Source organism: Odocoileus virginianus, chromosome 9 (assembly GCF_023699985.2).
Source record: "Odocoileus virginianus isolate 20LAN1187 ecotype Illinois chromosome 9, Ovbor_1.2, whole genome shotgun sequence".
NCBI classification, from domain to species: domain Eukaryota; kingdom Metazoa; phylum Chordata; class Mammalia; order Artiodactyla; family Cervidae; genus Odocoileus; species Odocoileus virginianus.
The window spans coordinates 67,723,200-67,742,156 of NC_069682.1; the positions used below are offsets into that span (position 1 = coordinate 67,723,200).

Sequence of the window (18,957 nt, forward strand, 5' to 3'; positions counted from 1 at the left end):
CTTACAGATTCTCATGCACCAGTTCTGAGAAGCGGGGAATGTTGGACTGATTCAAACAACTTGTGTCGTAGCCTTGGATCAGAGCCTAGAGTAAGCCTTCTCCTTAGAAGGGGGGACTCCTCATGGTCTGCCAGTCCATTCATTTTCTTACCACTCTTTCTTCAGGCATTTGCTGAGCAGTTCATTTGTTCATTTATTCATTCATTTATCAAAGACTTTTTGAGCACTCATTACATGCCAAGCACTGTTGAAGAAACTGGGGATACAGCAGTGGACAAGACAGGTGAAAATCTCCTCCTCCATGAAGATATTCTAATGGAGTTGGGTAATACATAATAAACATAATAAATCAATAAAATGTGTAGGATGTTAGAAAGCATTAAATGCTGTGTGTGCGTGCTCAGTCACTCAGTTGTGTCCGACTCTTTGTGACCCCAGGGACTGCAGCCCACCAGGCTCCTCTGTCCACCAGATTTCCCAGGCAAGGATACTGGAGTGAGTTGCCGTTTAGTAAGGGATAGAAACAAGGGAATTGTAGAACATGGCTGATGATTTGTGACTTTAAATTGAACAGTGAGGGTAGACCTCATTGAGAAGCAGATGTTTGAGTAGAGAACTTAGTGATGAAGGAATGAGTTGTGTGGATATTTAACAGGAGAATCTGCTAGAGAGAGGAAACCGTCAGTGCAAAGGCGCTAAGGCTTATAACCATACCTAGTGTGGCCAGACTGGCACAAAGAAGGAACATATTAAGAGGTGACGTCAGGAAGGTAAAAGGGATGTAGGTGGGAGTGGGGGAGCTGGGCCATGTAGCCATTATAAGACCCTTGTTCTTTTTTGTTGAATGAAAGATTCTTTAAATTCTGCAGTGCTGGACTTTCCTGGTGGTCTAGCGGTTAAGATCCACCTTCCAGAATGGGGGACACAGGTTCGATCGAGGATTGGGAAACTGAGATCCCACATGCTACAAGAAAGCTTGTGCCACAACTAAGGCCCAACGCAGCCATAAATAAATATAAAAACAGATTCTACTGTGCTTTACGGTTTTCAAAAGTTTCACAAACATGGTTCCCTATCATCCCATAACAACCCTTTTCCTCTCCTACGCTGTAGTCCCCCTTCCCACTTCCCTCTCCCCACCGGTAACCGCTAATTTCTTATCTATATTTTTGTGTCTGCTCCTTTTTTTTTTTTATATTTTCACTTTTGTTTTGCTATAATTTATTGTATTTTTTAGATTCCACATGTAAGTGATATACAGTCTCTGTCTTTTTCTGTCTGACTTATTTCACTTAATATAATGCCCTCCAGTTCCATATATGTTGCTGCAGATGGTAAAATTTCATTCTTTTTATGGCATAGTAGCCTTCCTCTGTGTGTGTGTGTGTGTGTGTGTATACATACATATGTGTTTGTGTGTGTATGTATATATATGCTATGTCTTCTTTATCCATTCATCAATTGATGGACCTTTAAGTTGCTTCCATACCTCGGCAATTGTAAATAATGTCACTGTTAGCGCCGAGGTGCATGTATCTTTTTGAATTAGTATTTTTGGCTTTTTCTAGATTATAACCAGGAATGGAATTGCTGAGGACTCTGTTGTTGGGTAAGAAGAGCACCCCTGGATGGTGGTGGGCAGAGGAATTACATGAACTTACATTTTAACATGTAATTCTGGCCTCTGAGTGAGAATGAACCATAGCAAGAGCTGGGGTAGGCAAGCCAGGTAGGAAACTACTGCAGTCCTCCAGGATGGAGAGGATGGTGCCTTGGACAGTCGTGGCTCCGTTTGTCTCTGTTCTGAAGGTGGGGCCATTCGGATTTCCTGACAGATTTGGTGTTGGATATGAGAGAAAGAAAGTAAACAAAGGACAGCTCCAAGGCATTTGGCCTGAGCAGTTGCAAGTTTGGACCTGCCATTAGCTAAGGAAGAGAAAACCATGGGTTGACAGGTTCTCTTTTGGATGCATTAAATTTGAGATGTCCATTAAAACGCAAACAAAGGTGTCAGATAACAGTGGGGTCCATGAATCTGTGGTTCAGAAGAGAGTTCTGAGCTGGACACATAAGCTGGAGAGTCAGCAGAACATAGATGGTATTTAAATCCAGGAGGCTGGATGAAATCCTCAAAGACTGAGTGTTTAGAGGAGAGGTCTGGGATCTGAGCTCTGTGACATCATTAATAGGTTGAAGGAAAGAATGAGAACCAGCAAAGGGCATGGAGAAGAAATGACTTGTGATTTAGGAAGATCAACATCTGTGATGTCCTAGAAACAGTTGAAGAAATTTATTCCCAGGAGAAAGTGGGTGGCCAGGTATGTCAAATGCTGCTGAGAAGGTCAAGGAGGACAAGAGGGCAGTGAGATCTGACCACTGGACTTAGTAACATGGAGGTTACTGAAGACCTTGACAAACAGTTTTGGTGGATGGTGGGATGAAAATGTGGTTGGAGTGGGTTTGAGAGAGGATGGGTGGATAGGAAGAGTCAGCTCTTTCCAGAAGTTTCCTTGTAAGGTTTTGCTAATATTTTTAACTTCTATAGCTTTTACAACTTGGCATCTCTTTCTGTATTCTCATGAGGACCTTGGTGCTGAAGAGCAAATTACGAATCACTGAGTGGCCCATCTCTTATTTAGAGGAAGTGAGGAACTTGAATCTTAAAGAAGTCTCTGACCCAGTGTGGGAGAATGATGGATTCAGTCATAAGACCTGGGCTTGAATCCCAACCAAGAATCACTTGTGACACCTTCATTCGCTGAACTTCATCATCTTCATCTACAGAATGGAGAGAACAGTCACTTCTTTGCAGAACTCATGAGTTAAATGGAGAGTGAATGTGGAAATGCTGGGTCCAGTGACTGACAGACAGTATGGTGTATTCACCATAGCCGGCTGGGCTGGTATTCAGGTGTCATGCATTTAGGATTTAATTGCATTCAGAGGAGGCATGTACGTGTTTGCATGTGTAGTTATTTTTAAGTGCGCTAATTGCCTCTTTAAATGAATTGTCATAATTGTGTGATTCCAATATTTTGATATAACATATGCTTAGTTTTGCAAAAGGCTTCTGGTCCTTTGGGCTGGTTCCAGTGTGTTAAGGTTTTGGTTTTTAAAGAAAGGTGTGGACTCAAGCATCATTTGGCGTTCACTGTCATGTGCCTCGTGACAGCGCCTGTTGTGGGTGCGGAGAGTAGAAAGGAAATCAGCGCCCAGAGACGTGAATAGTGGGTGACTGAGGGACTTCTGGTCTGTTGAGAGGGACAGATATGGAAATACCCAGATGAAGTCTAAACCCAAAGCCTGGTGCATCACCCTCTTACATGTGCTCACTCATCACATTCTAACTGAGCACCTACTGTGTGCCAAGCACTGGTGACACAACAGCCTTAACCCTTGGCCTGGGGTCTGAGGAAGGGGACATAAACTGAAAGAAAGGAAAGAGTCACAAATCACTGCCGGCATTAAGAAGCCTCGGAGAGTCCATGCGAGGCTGCGGAGGGGGAATCTTGTTGTAGGCGGGCTGGGGGAAGACTTCCTGGACTCTGCTTTCTGGGATGATATGATAGCTCCAATACTGTGGCCACCTGATGCCAAGAGCCAGATCACTGGGAAAGACCCTGATGCTGGGAAAGGTTGAAGGCAGGAGGAGAAGGGGACGACAGAGGACATGATGGTTGGATGGCATCACCAACTCAATGGACATGAGTTTGAGCTACTCTGGGAGATGGTGAAGGACAGGGAAGCCTGCCATGCTGCAGTCCGTGGGGTCCCAAAGAGTTTGGATGTGACTGAGTGAACAATAGCAACGATAGCTATGGTTATCATAGCTGGACCAAAATTTGTTTTTTAGTGCTTAAGCCCTCAGTTTGGCCATAAACTGGCACAGCCTCTAACAATTATTAGGACCCAGAGTCCCAGGATCCACGTCACAAACTAGGAAACGTTGCCTTCCTTTGCAGACAGTGGAGGGAGTGAGACCTTTTACTAACTGTGTGTCTTTGGGCAAGTAAATTCCCTTCTCTGTGCCTTAGTTTCTGTATCTGTAAAATGGGCATATAATAACAGAAGCTCCTTCATAAAGAGGTTGTAAGAATTTAATACATTAATTGTCTGTAAAATATTCACAACTAGCATATTAAATGTTCATTAAATGTTATTTATTTATATTTCCTAATTGAAAAAATGCTCAAGGAAGTTATTTTCAGTAGAACTGAGACCTACCAGGATATGGTCTCCCCTTATGTGTCAAGCTTGATCAGGAGAAACTGGATCTTCCCTGGGTCCCCTCTTCTGCCCTTCTGTTACTACAGGGTACCAGCTGGGACTGCCATCGAGTTGGATTTAAATCTCATCGATTTGATTGAATAGCCAATGTATATAATTAGCCATGGAACTTGAGAGATGGATGAGCCCATCCCTGTCCCTCTTGGTGCAAGAGTGAGAACTGGGCACAGAGAGAGAAGATGATAACCTCAGATCGTGCAGTAAGAGAGATGTAACTTTGGGTGTATGCATATAGAGCAGCTAGGCAGAGGTTGGTCCCCAAACATGTGAGCTTGGCCCAGCTCTTGGAAGCAACTTCAGATGGTAGGAAAGAGCCAGATCTTGGTGTGGGAAGACTGAGTCCTATTCCGTAGGGCTGCCAGTGCCCTTTCCCACCAACAGGGTCACTGCTTCTTGGACTGCTATTTGCCTATAATATGAAATAATCTCACAACATCCCTGCAGAGGGAGCCAACGACCAAGAGGTGGCTTGGGGTCTGGGTCTAAGGGCTGGGCATGAATGTGGCAAGGCACTATCCTCTCAGAGCATCTTTCTGTGACTATCAAGGACAGTCTGGCTTCTCAGGTGGCTCAGTGGTAAAGAATCCACCTGCCAATGCAGGAGGCACAGGAGAGGCAGATTCAATCCCTGGATTGGGAAGATCCCCTCGAGAAGGAAATGGCAACCCACTGTAGTATTCTTGCCTGAAAAGTCCTATGGACAAAGGAGCCTGGTAGGCTACAGTCCATGGGGTTGCAAAGAATCAGACATGACTGAGTATGCTTGCATGCTCCTCAAAGAACAGTCTAGAGTTCTTCTCCACAAGTTGTGGTGAGGTTCAAACCACAGGCACCCGAGGAGAAAGGTGTTGACACCCTGCAGGGGTTTTAGAGACCATGTGGTCCCCACTCCACCATTGTTGTTGTTTAGTCACCCTGTCGTGTCTGACTCTTTGTGACCCCATGGACTGCAGCAGGCCATGCCTCCCTGTCCCTCACCATCTCCTGGAGTTTGCCTAACTTCATGTCCATTGCATCAGTGGTGCCATCCAGCCATCTCATCCTCAGATGCCCTCTTCTCCTTCTGCCCTCAATCTTTCCCAGCATCAGGGAGTTTTCCAGTGAGTTGTCTGTTTACACCAGATGACCAAAATACTGGCGCTTCAGCTTCAGTATCAGTCCTTCTAGTGAATATTCAGGGTTGATCTCCCTTAAGATTGACTGGTTTGATCTTCTTGTTGTCCAAGGGACTTTCAGGAATCTTCTCCAGCACCACAGTTGAAAAGGCATCAATTCTTTGGCATTCTGCCTTCTTTTGGTCCAGCTCTCATAACTGTATGTGACCAGAGGGAAGACCATAGCCTTGACTATACGGATCTTTGTCGGCAGAGTAATATGTCTGCTTTTCAACACACTGTCTAGGTTTGTCATCGCTTTCCTGCCAAGAAGTAATTGTCTTCTGATCTCATGGCTGCAGTCACCATCCACAGTGATTTTTGGAGCCCAAGAAGAGGAAATCTGTCACTACTTTCATCTTTTCCCTTCTATTTGCCATGCAGTAATGGGGGCAGATGCCATGATCTTAGTTTTAGTCTTAAGCCAGCTCTTTCACTCTCCTCTTTCACCCTCATCAAGAGGCTCTTTAGTTTCTCTTTGCTTTCTGCCATTAGGGTAGTATCATCTGCATATCTGATGTTGTTTTGCAGATAAATTCATTTGTACCCTTTAAAAAATAATATTCCAAAAAAAAATAAAAAAAATAAAAAATAAAAAATAATATTCCACTTATAAGTGATATCATGATATTTGTCTCTCTGTGTCTGACTTACTTCACTCAATAGGACAATCTCTAGGTCTATCCATGTTGCTGCAAATGCACTATTTTGTTCTTTTTTATGGCTAAGTAATATTCCATTGTATATATGTACCACATCTTCTTTACCCATGTGTCTGTTGATGAACATTTCATTTGCTCATGTCCTGGCTATTGTAAAAAGCACAGCTATGAACCAGGGTTCAGTTCAGTTGCTCAGTTATGTCCAACTCTTTACGACCCCATGGACTGCAGCACGCCAGGCTTCCCTGTCCATCACCAACTCCCAGAGCCTACTCAAACTCATGTCCATTGAGTCAGTGATGCCATCCACCCATCTCATCCTCTGTCGTCCCCTTCTCCTCCCGCCTTCAATCTTTCCCAGCCTCAGGATCTTTTCCAATGAGTCAGTTCTTCATATCAGGAGTTTCATCTTCAACATAGGGTTGCATTTATCTTTTTGAATTATGGTTTTCATTGGATGTATGGCCAGGAGTAGTATTGCTGGGTCATATGGTAGTTTTATTTTTAGATTTTTAAGGACCCGCCATACTGTTCTCCATAGTGGCTGTATCAATTTATATTCCCACCAACAGTGTAAGAGGGTTGCCTTTCTCTATACCCTCTCTAGAATTTATCATTTATAGGTTTTTTGATGATGGCCATTCTGACCAATGTGAGGTGAAATCTCATTGTAGTTTTGATATGCATTTCACTAACATTAATAATTAGTGATGTTGAGCATTTTTTCATGTGCTTTTTGGCTGCTTGTATGTCTTCTTTGGAGAAATGTCTGTTTAGATCTGCCCATTTTTTGACTGGGTTATTTCTTTTGTTGATATTGAGCTGCATAAGCTATTTGTATATTTTGGAGATTAATTCCTTGCCAGGTGCTTCATTTGCAAATATTTTCTCCCATCCTGAGGGTTGTCTTTTTGCTTTCTTTATGTTTTCCTTTGCTGTGCAAAAGCTTTTAAGTTTAATTAGATCCCATTTGTTTATTTTTGTTTTATTTTTATTACTGTAGGAGGTGGATCAAAAAAGATCTTGCTGCAATTTACATCAAATAGTGTTCTGCCTATGCTTTTCCCCAAGAGTCTCAGAGTTTCCAGTCTTACATTTTGATCTTTAGTCCATTTTGAGTTTTTCCTATGTATTGTGTTAGAGAGTGTTCTAATTTCATCCTTTTACATGTATCTGTCCAGTTTTCCCAGCCCCATTTATTGGAGAGACTGTTTTTCCCCCGTTACCTGGTCTCGCCTCCTTTGTCATAGACAGGGGACCACAGGTCACCATCATATCCACCAGTACCTCTAGTGTCCGTCGTCAGTTCTGGAATATTCCTAGTCATTGTCTCTTCAGTTATTCCTCTGCTCCCTCCAGTCTGCTGATTAAAGAGATGTCCGTTTTTTCCTCACTTTTTCCTCTATGTCTTGAAACTTCTCTTTCATGTTTTCTCAGATCCATCTTGCATTTCACATATAACTCTTCTCCTAGGTCTAATCACTCTCAGAGCATAGAAAAGGAAGAATGATTTTCCAGGCTAACATAACCTTGGTACTGAAACCCAATAAGAGCAGTATGAAAAAGGAAAATCATAGCCCCATCCCACTCATGAACTAGATGCAAAAATCCTAAACAAAATATCAGCAATCAAAATTTAATAATGGATAAAATAGTAATATATTATGACCAAGTAGGGTCCATTGCAGAAATACAAGGTTGCTTTTTTTTTTTTAAACAATGGAAATGTATTTTTTTAATAGTTTATACAAAAAATGTATAGCTTTTCATAAGATGAGGGTCCATCCTAATGATCTCATTTAACATTACCTCTTTAAAAACCCTTCTCAAAATACAGTCATACTCTGAGGTAGGAGGGGTTACACTGCAATATTGTTACTGTGCGAATTCATTACAAAATTAACAAGGTTGCTTTTGCATTAAGAAAACTAAGTGTACAGTTTACCATATTTAACTGAATTAAAGGAGAAAAGGCTTATTTGAGCCTTTCAGTAGATGCAGGGGAAGAGAATTCAATAAAATTAAAATGTGATGCCTAATTGAAAGAAGAAGGAGTACAATTAACCTGTTATAGAATACCTATAAGAATCTATGGCAAACATTATGCATGCTGGGTCACTTCAGTCATGTCCAATTCTTTGCAACCCCGTGGACTGTAGCCTGCCAGGCTCCTTTGTCCATGCAATTCTCCAGGCAAGAATACTGGACTGGGTTGCCATGCCCTCTTCCTCCTCCTTGCCATGCCTTCCCTACTCAGGGATCATGCCTCCTGAATTGGCAGGTAGGTTCTTTACCACTAGCACCACCTGGGTGCTTAGTGGTAAAATACTGAGATACTTAAGGGAAAAAAGCAGTGTGTCCACTCTTACCATTTCTATTTAGCATTGTACTGGAGCTTCCTGGTCAGTGGAATGAGGTGGGGAAGATGAACAAATAATGTTTGGAAAGAAAAATGTCCAGTGTGGCTCCTGGGGGAATAGCTTGTGCTCCTGGGGGAATGTTTGTACCATTTACCGAGATGAGAAGACCTGTTGAGAGGACACAGTTGGGGACACACAAGAGAAAGTCATCCAGCTGCCCTGGAAGACCACCAGGCATGGAGCCAGGATACTTCAGCTCTGCTCTTAGCTCTTCTACTAATCCTACTTGAGCCACTTTCCTCCAGGACCTGAGTTCTTCCATCTGTAAAATAGGTGGATGTAGACAGATGAATTCATGGTGGGCTGCAGTGGCCAGATCTGGTGGGAAAACAGAAAAACAGGTGAACAGGTGGTGGCCCCACTCTCCAGGAGCGCAGGTTTCTGTATACAGACTGTCCAGTAGGAGGAAGCACCCATTGGGGATGGGTCAGGAGTCTGACTGCGTCATCTTGACTGTGTGCCTTGCAGAGGGACCATCCCCTCTCTGCTTTGCTAAGGGGTGTTCATTGTTACTATCACTGGTGCTGAAAAGCCTGTTCTGCAGTTGTATGACATTGACCTGCAACAACCTGCCCTTTTGATGTTTTAGAGCTTCAACAGCCAGAACGAGAGCAACGAAGACTATGAGATCCCCCCAATAACACCTCCCAACCTCCCTGAGCCATCCCTCCTGCACCTGGGGGACCACGAAGCCGGCTACCACTCACTGTGCCACGGCCTCGCACCCAACGGACTGCTCCCTGCCTACTCCTACCAGGCCATGGACCTCCCAGCCATCATGGTGTCCAACATGCTGGCCCAGGACAGCCACCTGCTATCGGGCCAGCTGCCCACGGTGAGTCCCTGTTACCCGCCATGGTTCCTGCTAGGTCACAGCAGGGAAGGGAGTCGAGAGGGAGCAGAATGCCAGTGCCTTGAGGAGGACCCTCTGCTCAGGTGCAGGGTCTGGGCTCTGTCAGTTACTTGCATGGGGGTCCACAGAATGTGGAGGGTGGCGTGGAGGGAAGTTTATGTCATGCTACTTGCTTCTGAAGCTTTGTTTGTAATATCTTGGTATTATGTTTTATTATTATTTTAATAGTATAGTCTCACCTTTATAGGCTTTATTGAAGGAGAATTCCCTGGTGGTCCAGTGGTTAGAACTCAATGCTTCCACTGCAGGGAATCTGGGTCCAGTTCCTGGTTGGGGGACCAAGATCCTACAAGCTACCTGGCAAGGTCAAAAAAAAGGCTTTATTGAAATTGAAATGTTGTTCACCTACTATGCAATTCACCTATTTAAAGTATACGGTTCAGTAGCTTTTAGAATATTCACAGAGCTGTGTGACCATCAACACAAACTATTTTAGAACCTTTTCATCACTCCACAAAGAAACCTTATCCCCCTTAGTCATCATTCCCAACCCCACCCCCATCTGTAGCCCTCGGCAACCACTAATCTACTTTCTGTTTCTATATAGTTGCCTCTTCTGCACATTTCATATAAGTGGAATCATATTACTTTAAAAATATTGTGTCTTGTTTCAGCTGGCAGGGAAGAAGGTGATGACTGACTTAGAGTTTGAGGATAGAAGAGGCTTTGGCAGGCAGACCAGCGCAGGAAAGGACCTTCCAGGCTGAGGGAACAGCGTGTACAAAAGCAAGAAGCAGGAGGCTCATGTCTTGCTCAGGCGTGGCATGTGGGTCCTTCCTACTGGGCTGGAGAGAAAGAACATGGAGTTGCACAGGAAGAGAGGATGTGAAAGAATTAGTAGGGCTTGGATCATAAAGATCCTGAATCCCATGCTGAGCAAGGTGTGATTTTTCAGCATGAATGGCTGCTTTGAACAATCAAGACCTATAGAAAGTCAGTAGAGAATTCTTTTGTATAATGGGGAAAACCTCCTTAAGGGAATTCTAGTACTTCTTCTGAATGACTGGGGTATATGTTTCTTTTTGCTTTTTCCTTTACAGTTAATATTATATTGCCAGTAATACCTCTTAACTTCATTCCTAAGTGACAAGAATAAAATTCAAAGAAGCTGATGCAGGAAAAAAAAAAAAAAGACTGAAATATCTAGGTATTGAGGGCTGGACAGAGGGTTTCAGGCATGGCTGGATCCAGGAACTCCAGCAATATCATTAGTATCATCCACACAGCAGGCATGACAGCTATCGGCAGCCAGCATCTTCTCTGATGTCTCTGGGAGGTGGTAGTTTGAGTCTTCCAAGGAGGACCATGATAGCATGCGTGGACCAACCACTGTATCTAGGAGGAAAACAGTCCTTGATTTTGTCAGAAACACACCTGTGGGAGGGCAGGAGGTACCGCTAAATTGATTTCTGTAAGAATCACATGATGTTGGATGGATCATGTTTATCCCTACCAAGGCTGTTCAGAGGTCACAGCCAAATTTGTGGCCCAGTTCTATCAGATGTCTGAGACCTTCATTTATATTGTTTGTCATCTAACAATCTTGACTATATTCTATTTATTTATTGTTTACTCTTATTACCACCAAATCTCTTTGCTTAAAAAGAAAAAGAAAAACAACCTGGCATACTCTGTGTATTTTCAAGAGCCACATCACTTTTATTTTTGTGAAGCTAGGTGAGACGTAGGAGGGAAGATGAGAGAGAGGGAGGGCAGGAGGAAGCCAACTCAAGACCCACATTTTCTACTGCTCACTAAAGTGCTCAGTGGAAATTGCTGCTCCATTTCTTGAGAAACAAGCCCATAAATAATGCAGATCGTCCACTTCCCCTTCTCTCTCGGAGACCTGCAGATTCCACAATGTGTGGTTTTAATTCCACTTTGTTATAATGCTTTTGCCTTAACTGCTTGCCCAGCTAATTTCCTAGCAAAAACTTCATGACTCCAGACGGTCCCGATTCAGGATTTGTGGTAACCCAGGTGAGGGCAGGGCCCGACTGACATCTCTGTCGTGTGCCCTGGGGAGGCCCATGGATGCAGGGGTGTGTATGCCTGGGGTTCTGGGTCACAGTGTCACTGGCCTGGGATGCTAGTCTTCAGCGGACACAGTGCGGGGTAGTGGTTAGTGCATAGGCTCTGACATCCCACAGACTAGTGTTAACCCCAGCCCCACATCCTGAGCTTCAATCCTCTTTTCTTGCAGTGACAGGTATCTGAGATAATGTATGTAAAGTCTCAGCAAATGTCTGGCAGAGAGTAAACAATCAGGGAATATTTGCTATTGTCATTATTAGTCATAAAAATGAGTTCCCACTGTAACCAGTGGTAGTGTTTTCCCATAAGGCTCACTTACCTAAAGGAATAGGCTCTAGATACTCACAGGTAACTTGGTAGGGTCACCTGGTTATAAGAGCTCTGATCATTACAAAAGAGATTATCTGTTTATCAGAGATGACCCCCTGATCCCTTCGCCTAGGAAATGCCTTTGTTGGGCTTAGTCCAGATAGGCACTTTGCAGTCATTTTCCAGATTCCTTTAAAACTAGTGCATGTTTAAGATGCTTCACAAATTCAGGTCGCTTTAATTCTTCCATTAGTGAGAGTTATCAACGGTTCACTGGGTTTTCTATTCCCTCGTTATGAAATGAAAGGTAAGCCAAACTATCTTACCCAGAGGAAGGCTGCCCGGCCGAGTGGGAAACCAATTAAGAACATGTCCATCCATTGGGACCATATGCTAAAAAGACAGTTGTTTTAAAAAAGTATCTTTAAAAAATACTTTTATTTATCTATATTTTGGTTATGCTGGGTCTTCCTTGCTGCGCAGGCTTTTCGCTCATCGCATCGAGTGGTGGCTACTGTCTCGTTGTGGTGCACAGGCTTCTCATTGCTTCTCAGGCTTCTCTTGCTGCAGAGCGCTGGCTCTGGAGTGTGGGCTCAGAAGTTCTGGTGCTCGGGTTTAGTTGCTCTGTAGCATGTGAGATCTTCCCAGACTGGGGATTGAATCCGTGTCTCCTGCATTGGCATCAGAGGTAAAGAACCCGCCTGCCAATGCAGGAGATGCTAGAGACACAGTTTGGATCCCTGGGTCAGGAAGATCCCCTGGAGTAGGGAATGGCAACCCACTCCAGTATTCTTGCCCGAAAAATCCCATAGACAGAGGAGCCTGGTGGGCTACAGTCCATGGGATTGCAAAGGGTCGGACACAACTGAGCACTCACACATTTGCATGCACACTCCTCCACTGGCAGTCAGATTTATTACCACTGAGCCACCGGGGAAGCCCAACAATTGTTTTAAATTTGTCTGAGCTGAAGCTTGAAGGTGTGTGTGTGTGTGTGAGTGTGTGTGGACACACATGCTATGTGGGTGATGCTGGAGTTTGTGTCAGACCCCCGAGATGTGAAGCGCCATGCAGGGAGCTTTACACACATTGTCTCACATACACTTCCGAGTGCTGAGTGAGGCAGGAACGAGTGCAATAAGGAAATGGAGACTTAGAGCAGGTAGGTGATTGTTAGTTTTCTGCAGCTGCTGTAACAATTGTCACAAACTGTGGCTTGAAAACAACAGAAATTTATGCTCTCACAGCTCTAGAAGATGGAGGTCCAAAATCTGTATCATTGGATTAAGAAACGTGTCGGGAGGGGTGACCTTCCTCCGGGGTCTCTGGGAAAGAATCCACCTCGTGCTTCTCCAGCTTCCTGTGTTCGCTGGCTGTCCTTGGCTTGTGGCTACATCACTCCAGTCTCTGTCTGTCATCACATCGCCTTCTCTTCTGTCAGTGAAATCTCCCTCTGCCTTTCTTATAAGGATGCTTACGAACTTACAACATAAAGGGTTAATCCAGGATCATCTCCCTATCCCAAGAGCCTTAACTTTTTTTTTTTTAATTAGTTGGAGGCTAATTACTTCACAACATTTCAGTGGGTTTTGTCATACATTAGAGCCTTAACTTTTAATCGCATCTGCAAAGACTCTTTTTTTCCCCAAATGCAGAACCATTTACAGGTTCCAGGGATTAGAATCTGATATTGTAAAGGGGCTATTTTGGGGCTTAACCACAGTGATCAGTCTTGATTAAGAGCCAGCTAGGTACAAGACCTTGTTCTGAACTCTGGACCTACAAGATGTCCTTGAGGAGCAACTAGCACAGGTAGAGAGACAGGTGAGGAGCCCACTTCTGAACATGTAGTAAATCCTCTGATGGAATCAGTGCATGTTGCTCTATGCAGCTAGAAGAGGCACCCGGCCAACTAAGAGTTTACATGCTGCAACAAAGATCCCGCGTGCTGCATTGAAGACATGATGCAGAGTAATTAATTAATTAAAATCACAAAGAGGAGGCGCCTGGCTCAGATGTGAGGTTATTGCTTCCCAGGGGAAGTGATAACCTGATCCTGGTATTAATAGTTTATGTACTTTATGAATGAATGAGTATGACATAGTTATTAAGTCCCCCAACCAGGATTCATCCCCAGCTCTGTCCCCTACCATGTACTCTCAGCTTTTAGCAGCTGCCCAAGGGGTGAAGCAGCTTGGCTGCCCGGCCGCCGGGGACACAGAGGATGGCCCGAGGACCAGGTGCCCTCTGCATAGGCCGCGCTGTGTCAAGGAAGTGGTCCCTGGAGCAGTGGCATTTGACACCAAGGCATTTGACAGCCCTCTCATGAACACCAGGCCCTCTTGGCTCTGATGCCAGAGGTCACCAGCTCCTTTTGGTCCCCTGCCCAGCCTGCGTGGTCTCCCAGCTTGTGTGGGAGTTGGTTCTTCGGTTTTCAAGGTATGGCTGCCATCAGGAGGCCTGTACAATATTGGCTTCAGGCTCCTTTTACAAAATTAAATATGCTTAAGGCTTCTCCCTCGACTTCAGCATCTTAACTGATTAAACATTCATTTCCAAGACAAAAAGAGTCAATTTAGTATGAAAGATATATTTTGCCAGTTTAATTTAAAGCGCTGCACCTCCATCTGACCCCTATTTTCATAACTCAATAATTTTATCCTGTGTTGATTGTCTCATTTTGAGAGAGATATTGTATGTATAAATCAGTTTCTAAAATACCCAAAGAAACTAGAAGAGTGGAATTTATTAAACAGCCTCTGTTAAGTCTGAAATAATTTATTTTGGAGTCGTCCTTGGGAAATGTTTGAGCTCACCGTCCTGGCTTACCCAGGAGAGGAATTATCCTGGGAAGGGACAAAGCTTGATGCTCCCAGAAAAGTTCTCAGGGAACCTGCTCCTTTTTCAAGACCAGGGAAACTCCTTGGAAAGCCTTGGGCAGGTGGAGACGGGCCACGATGGGAAATGAGTTCTGGCAAAATCAGCCACGGGTTCTGGTGATTTGGGTAATATGGGGTCTCCCTAAGATGAGCCCTGATCATTGGGCCATCCTCCAGGTCACTGGAACTTTGTGGTCCAGCCGTGGGCTTCAGTTAGCACAAGAGTGACACACAGTTATCATTCAAATGTTCTCCTCTCGCACTGACTCTTATTTACTGCTTTCTCTGGGGATTTGAGTAAGTAACTTCTCTCCCAGCCTTAGTTTTCTTTCCCATCGACAGGATGGAGACTGGAATTCTAGATCTGGTGAACTCACAAATAGGAAAATGGGAGTGATTGCTTTGTCAGCTATGATGATACACTGAGGAAGTATCTGGGTTTGGGGTTGGATAGACTTCTGCGACCAGGACCACCACACATGCCACTGGCCTGGGGGACTCGGGTCTCATCAGCGTAGATTCACATCCTGAGTGCTAGACTGGTAGCTTTACACTCTTTGTGTTCCGAGTCCCTGTCCCAAAGCACCTTGCCAAGACTGGACCTTCTCCCTCCACAGAGAGGGCTGGGGGCGTACAAGTGAAGGGTCTCTCCTGGCTAGAATCCCAGAGTAGGCTGAGGGAGAGGGCTGGGCAGTTTCGTAGTTGCACTTCACCCCCTTGCCTTAGAGATGGTTCCGTGAGACAGCTTGCAGCCCTGGCTTAGGCTCCAGAGCCTGAGGGCAGGGCTCAGAGCTTTGGGGCAGGATCTGTGTGTTGACCCAGGGAGGGGAGGTCCTTCATATTCGTCTCCCCATCACCTTCCCCCTTCTCTTCCTGTTCTCACTCTTTCCCCTCCAATCTCCTGTTCCTCCCCTCCTCCCATCCCTGACTCATTCCTCTTCCACCCAGAAGACTTGGTCTCCCTCTAAATGATTCTCACAAATTGAGATGCAGGAGATCCTCTCTGGAGTCTGAGATAAAGGGACCAAAGGCCCACCAACCTTTGATCCTCTGGACTTCTGAGCCGCAGGGCCAGTGGAGACCCATCACCCTGTCCAACCTATTAATTTTATTGTTCTTAGTGCATAAATTGGTTTTTGTTTTGTTTTATCGTTGTTATCAGTTAGTTTTTGCTGTGTAACAAAACTACCCCAACACTTAGTGGCTTAAACCCCAACACTTAGTAGCTTAAAGCAAACAATGAACTTTTGCTATTTCCTGTTCTTTTGTGGAACAGCAAGGTAGTTCTTTTGACCTACACTGGCTTGGCTGGTTTCTGGGGTCAGCTTGCAGCATGGCTGGAGCTGGTTTTGTTCACATCTTGGCAGCTGGCTGGGTCTGTGCAGGTGATGTGGCCACAGGTCTCTCTTCACATGGTGACCTGGGTTTGTTCACATGGTGATGGTGATAGGGCTCCTGAGAGCATCAAGAAAAAGAGACTCCGATGTGCAGCAACTTTTCAAACCTCTGCTTGCATCACATTTTTTAATGTTCCTTTAGCCAAAGCAAGTCGTATGGCCAAGCCCAGAAATAGACCCCAAAGAGAGAAACAGCTGAGTAACATTGCAGAAAGGTATAGATGCAGCAAGGGCAGGAATTTGTGGTCATTTGTGTGTGTGTTGTTTTCTTGATGTTTAGTATTACCCAGCAGTTGTAAGACCTTGTAGCTAGATGGTAAAGAATCTGCCTGTATTGCAGGATACCTGGGTTCTATCCCTGAACCGGGAAGATCACCTGGAGAAGGGAATGGCAGCCCAACCCGCTCCAGTATTCTTGCCTGGAGAATTCCATGGCAAGAGAATTCCAGAGGACCCTTGCAGGTTATAGTCCTTGGGGTTGTAAAGAGTCAGACCTGATTGAGAGACTAATACACACACAAGTTCCCGTAAGACAAGTAACATTACCTCCATTTTACACATGAATAAAACCTGAGGCATGGGGGGATTAACCCCTTGCTCTGAGTCACAGGGTGGAGAGTAACAAATGGTAGAACTGGGTTTTGGACTTAGGTTGGCCTAACCCCAGAGCCTGTGCTCCTAAGTGCTGGGTAATGTGTGTGTGTGTGTGACTCAGTTGTGTCTGACCCTTTGCAATCCTGTAGACTATAACCCTCAAGGCTCCCTGGTCCATGCAATTCTCCAGGCAAGAATATTGGAGTGGGTTGCCATTCCCTTCTCCAAGGGATCTTTCCGACCCAGGGATCGAACCAAGGTCTCCAGCATTGCAGGCAGATTCTTTACCATCTAAGCTACAAGGTTTTATGGGAACTTAAGAGAATTCAGTGATAGATGTAGACAAGTCCCCAGTGCCTGGCACACAGTGGGCATTCAGTAAATGTAAGCTACTCTATTTGTTCATTTTACTGATAAGGTTTGGGTATCTATGTTTGTGCAGCCTGACCTGCCTGGAGTTGGCTTTGCTGGAGGTGTCATCAGGCTGACTCGCCAATGCTTGCTGGTCCAAGAAGTGGGTGTTGGGGAAGGCAGATCAGATGGTGGGGTGGGTGTGGGTGGGGAGTGGGCCCCAGCTGGGGGTGGACAGAGGATGGGCATGGTCATTAAACCAGGACCTCAGTCAAGGCTCAGAGCTTGAGAGCAACAGAAAAGTGACAGTTATCCTGCTTTCCAAGAAAGTGAGAGACCCGAACTCAGCTCTTCTTGGCTACATGACCTGGAGAAGGATCCATCTTCTGGTAAAAGCAGGGCATCCATCACCGACTCGATGGACCTGAGTTTGAGCAAACTCCAGGAGTTGGTGATGGACAGGGAAGCCTGGCGTGCTGCAGCCCATGGGGTTGCAAAGAGTCAGATATGACTTGGTTACTGAACAACAAAGGCATCCATAAAGGGCTTCTGTAGCTGAGCTTCTCCTGGCTGCCATGTTTTTGGCTAATTTCCCTCTGGGGAGTGGGAGTCGGGGTATTTATCTCCCAAATGGACCTCTGAGAATCCTACACAGGGTGGCGGTGGACCAGAGGTCCAGAGGTTCCTTTTTATTCCACAGAATCTGGATGAAACTCCCTCCCCCTGTTTTTTAGAGGCAGTAAGTGAAAGAAATATGTCTTTTTACATTTTATAAAACTCAGAAAAATGGCTTTAAACAGCTTTTGCTCTCCTGCTATAATTATTTATTTTCAAACACTCCTGCAGGGGACTGCTCCGTTTTCTTATCCTGCACTCCTTTTTCTCATAAATGAACCATCACTTCAATAAATCATTATGAAAACAGAGACTAACACCAGCTCTGAAAGGTTGAAAGATTTATGTAACACATTTATGTTTCCCATTTTCTCATTCTGGTACTCGGCTGCAAAAGCTAAGCTAATAAAAGCTGCTATTAATATTTCTTGTTGCCTAGCAACCCCAGAGCGGGAGTAATAGCTTCAGCTAGAAAAATAGATGACCGATAAGGAAAAATTCAATTCTTTTATTATCTCAGGGGGAAATGGCCTTTTACTGGAACATTATGATGTACGAGTGTGAAGTTGAACACAAAAGATTTTTTTGTGTGTTTGTTTTTCTATTTTTAATGAACATTATTTTACCTCCACTGACTCTTTCAGGGCACTTTTGTTTTCTTTTGCACTCTGTGCCTCCCTCCATCCCTCATGCTTAATTTAGTAGCTATAGTAGTTAAGAACCTGTCGGCGTATTTTAGTTTAAAAGTGGATTTTGCAAAGGTTTATAACGCAGTCATAAAAATGCAGTCCCTGTTAAAACTCAGGCCAGTGATAAGCCAACACACAGGCTGGTTCCCTGCAAACAGGCTCACGTTCTATTGAGAGATAAGACTTGTGGTTTTCTCTAAGAGAAAGGTCAGAAAAGAACAAAATGTGTTCTTTTCCATGTCCCAGTTTTCTTTGGAACCCGGGGAAGCTGTTTCTTTTGAGAAGGGTTTGCTCTGAAGTTTGAAGTATGTTTAAAGTCAGAAAGGATAAGGCTATTTATTGAGCACCTGCTGTGTACAGATGTAGTGCCACTGCCTTTTCCCAACAACCCTCCAAAGTAGGTACCACTATTATCACCATTTTTCAGATCCAGAAACTGAGGCTTAGAGAAGTCAAGGAGTCAGCCCATGGTAGCATGATGCCATGATGTTTCACTCCTTGATGTTTCAGTATGGCATTTCTCAACTTAGCCCAACCAACATTGGTGGAGGGATATTTTCTGATGTGGAGGGCCATTCTGTGCATTGTAGGATGTCTAGCATCCTTGGCTTCCTTTCACTATTCCTGGCCTCTAGGAACAATCCTCAGTCAAA

General features: G+C 44.6%; 1 protein-coding gene across 8 annotated transcripts in view; it reads left to right on the forward strand.

Annotated features, from left to right (window-relative positions):
• TOX2 (TOX high mobility group box family member 2) overlaps positions 1-18,957 on the forward strand; it is a 148,305-nt gene that overhangs the window by 87,611 nt on the left and 41,737 nt on the right. For all 8 annotated transcript variants that reach the window (XM_070472673.1, XM_070472670.1, XM_070472671.1 and 5 more), the window contains one exon: positions 9,113-9,358. In XM_070472673.1, coding sequence (XP_070328774.1) covers positions 9,113-9,358 — 246 coding nt within the window. The remainder of the gene's footprint in view (positions 1-9,112; positions 9,359-18,957) is intronic.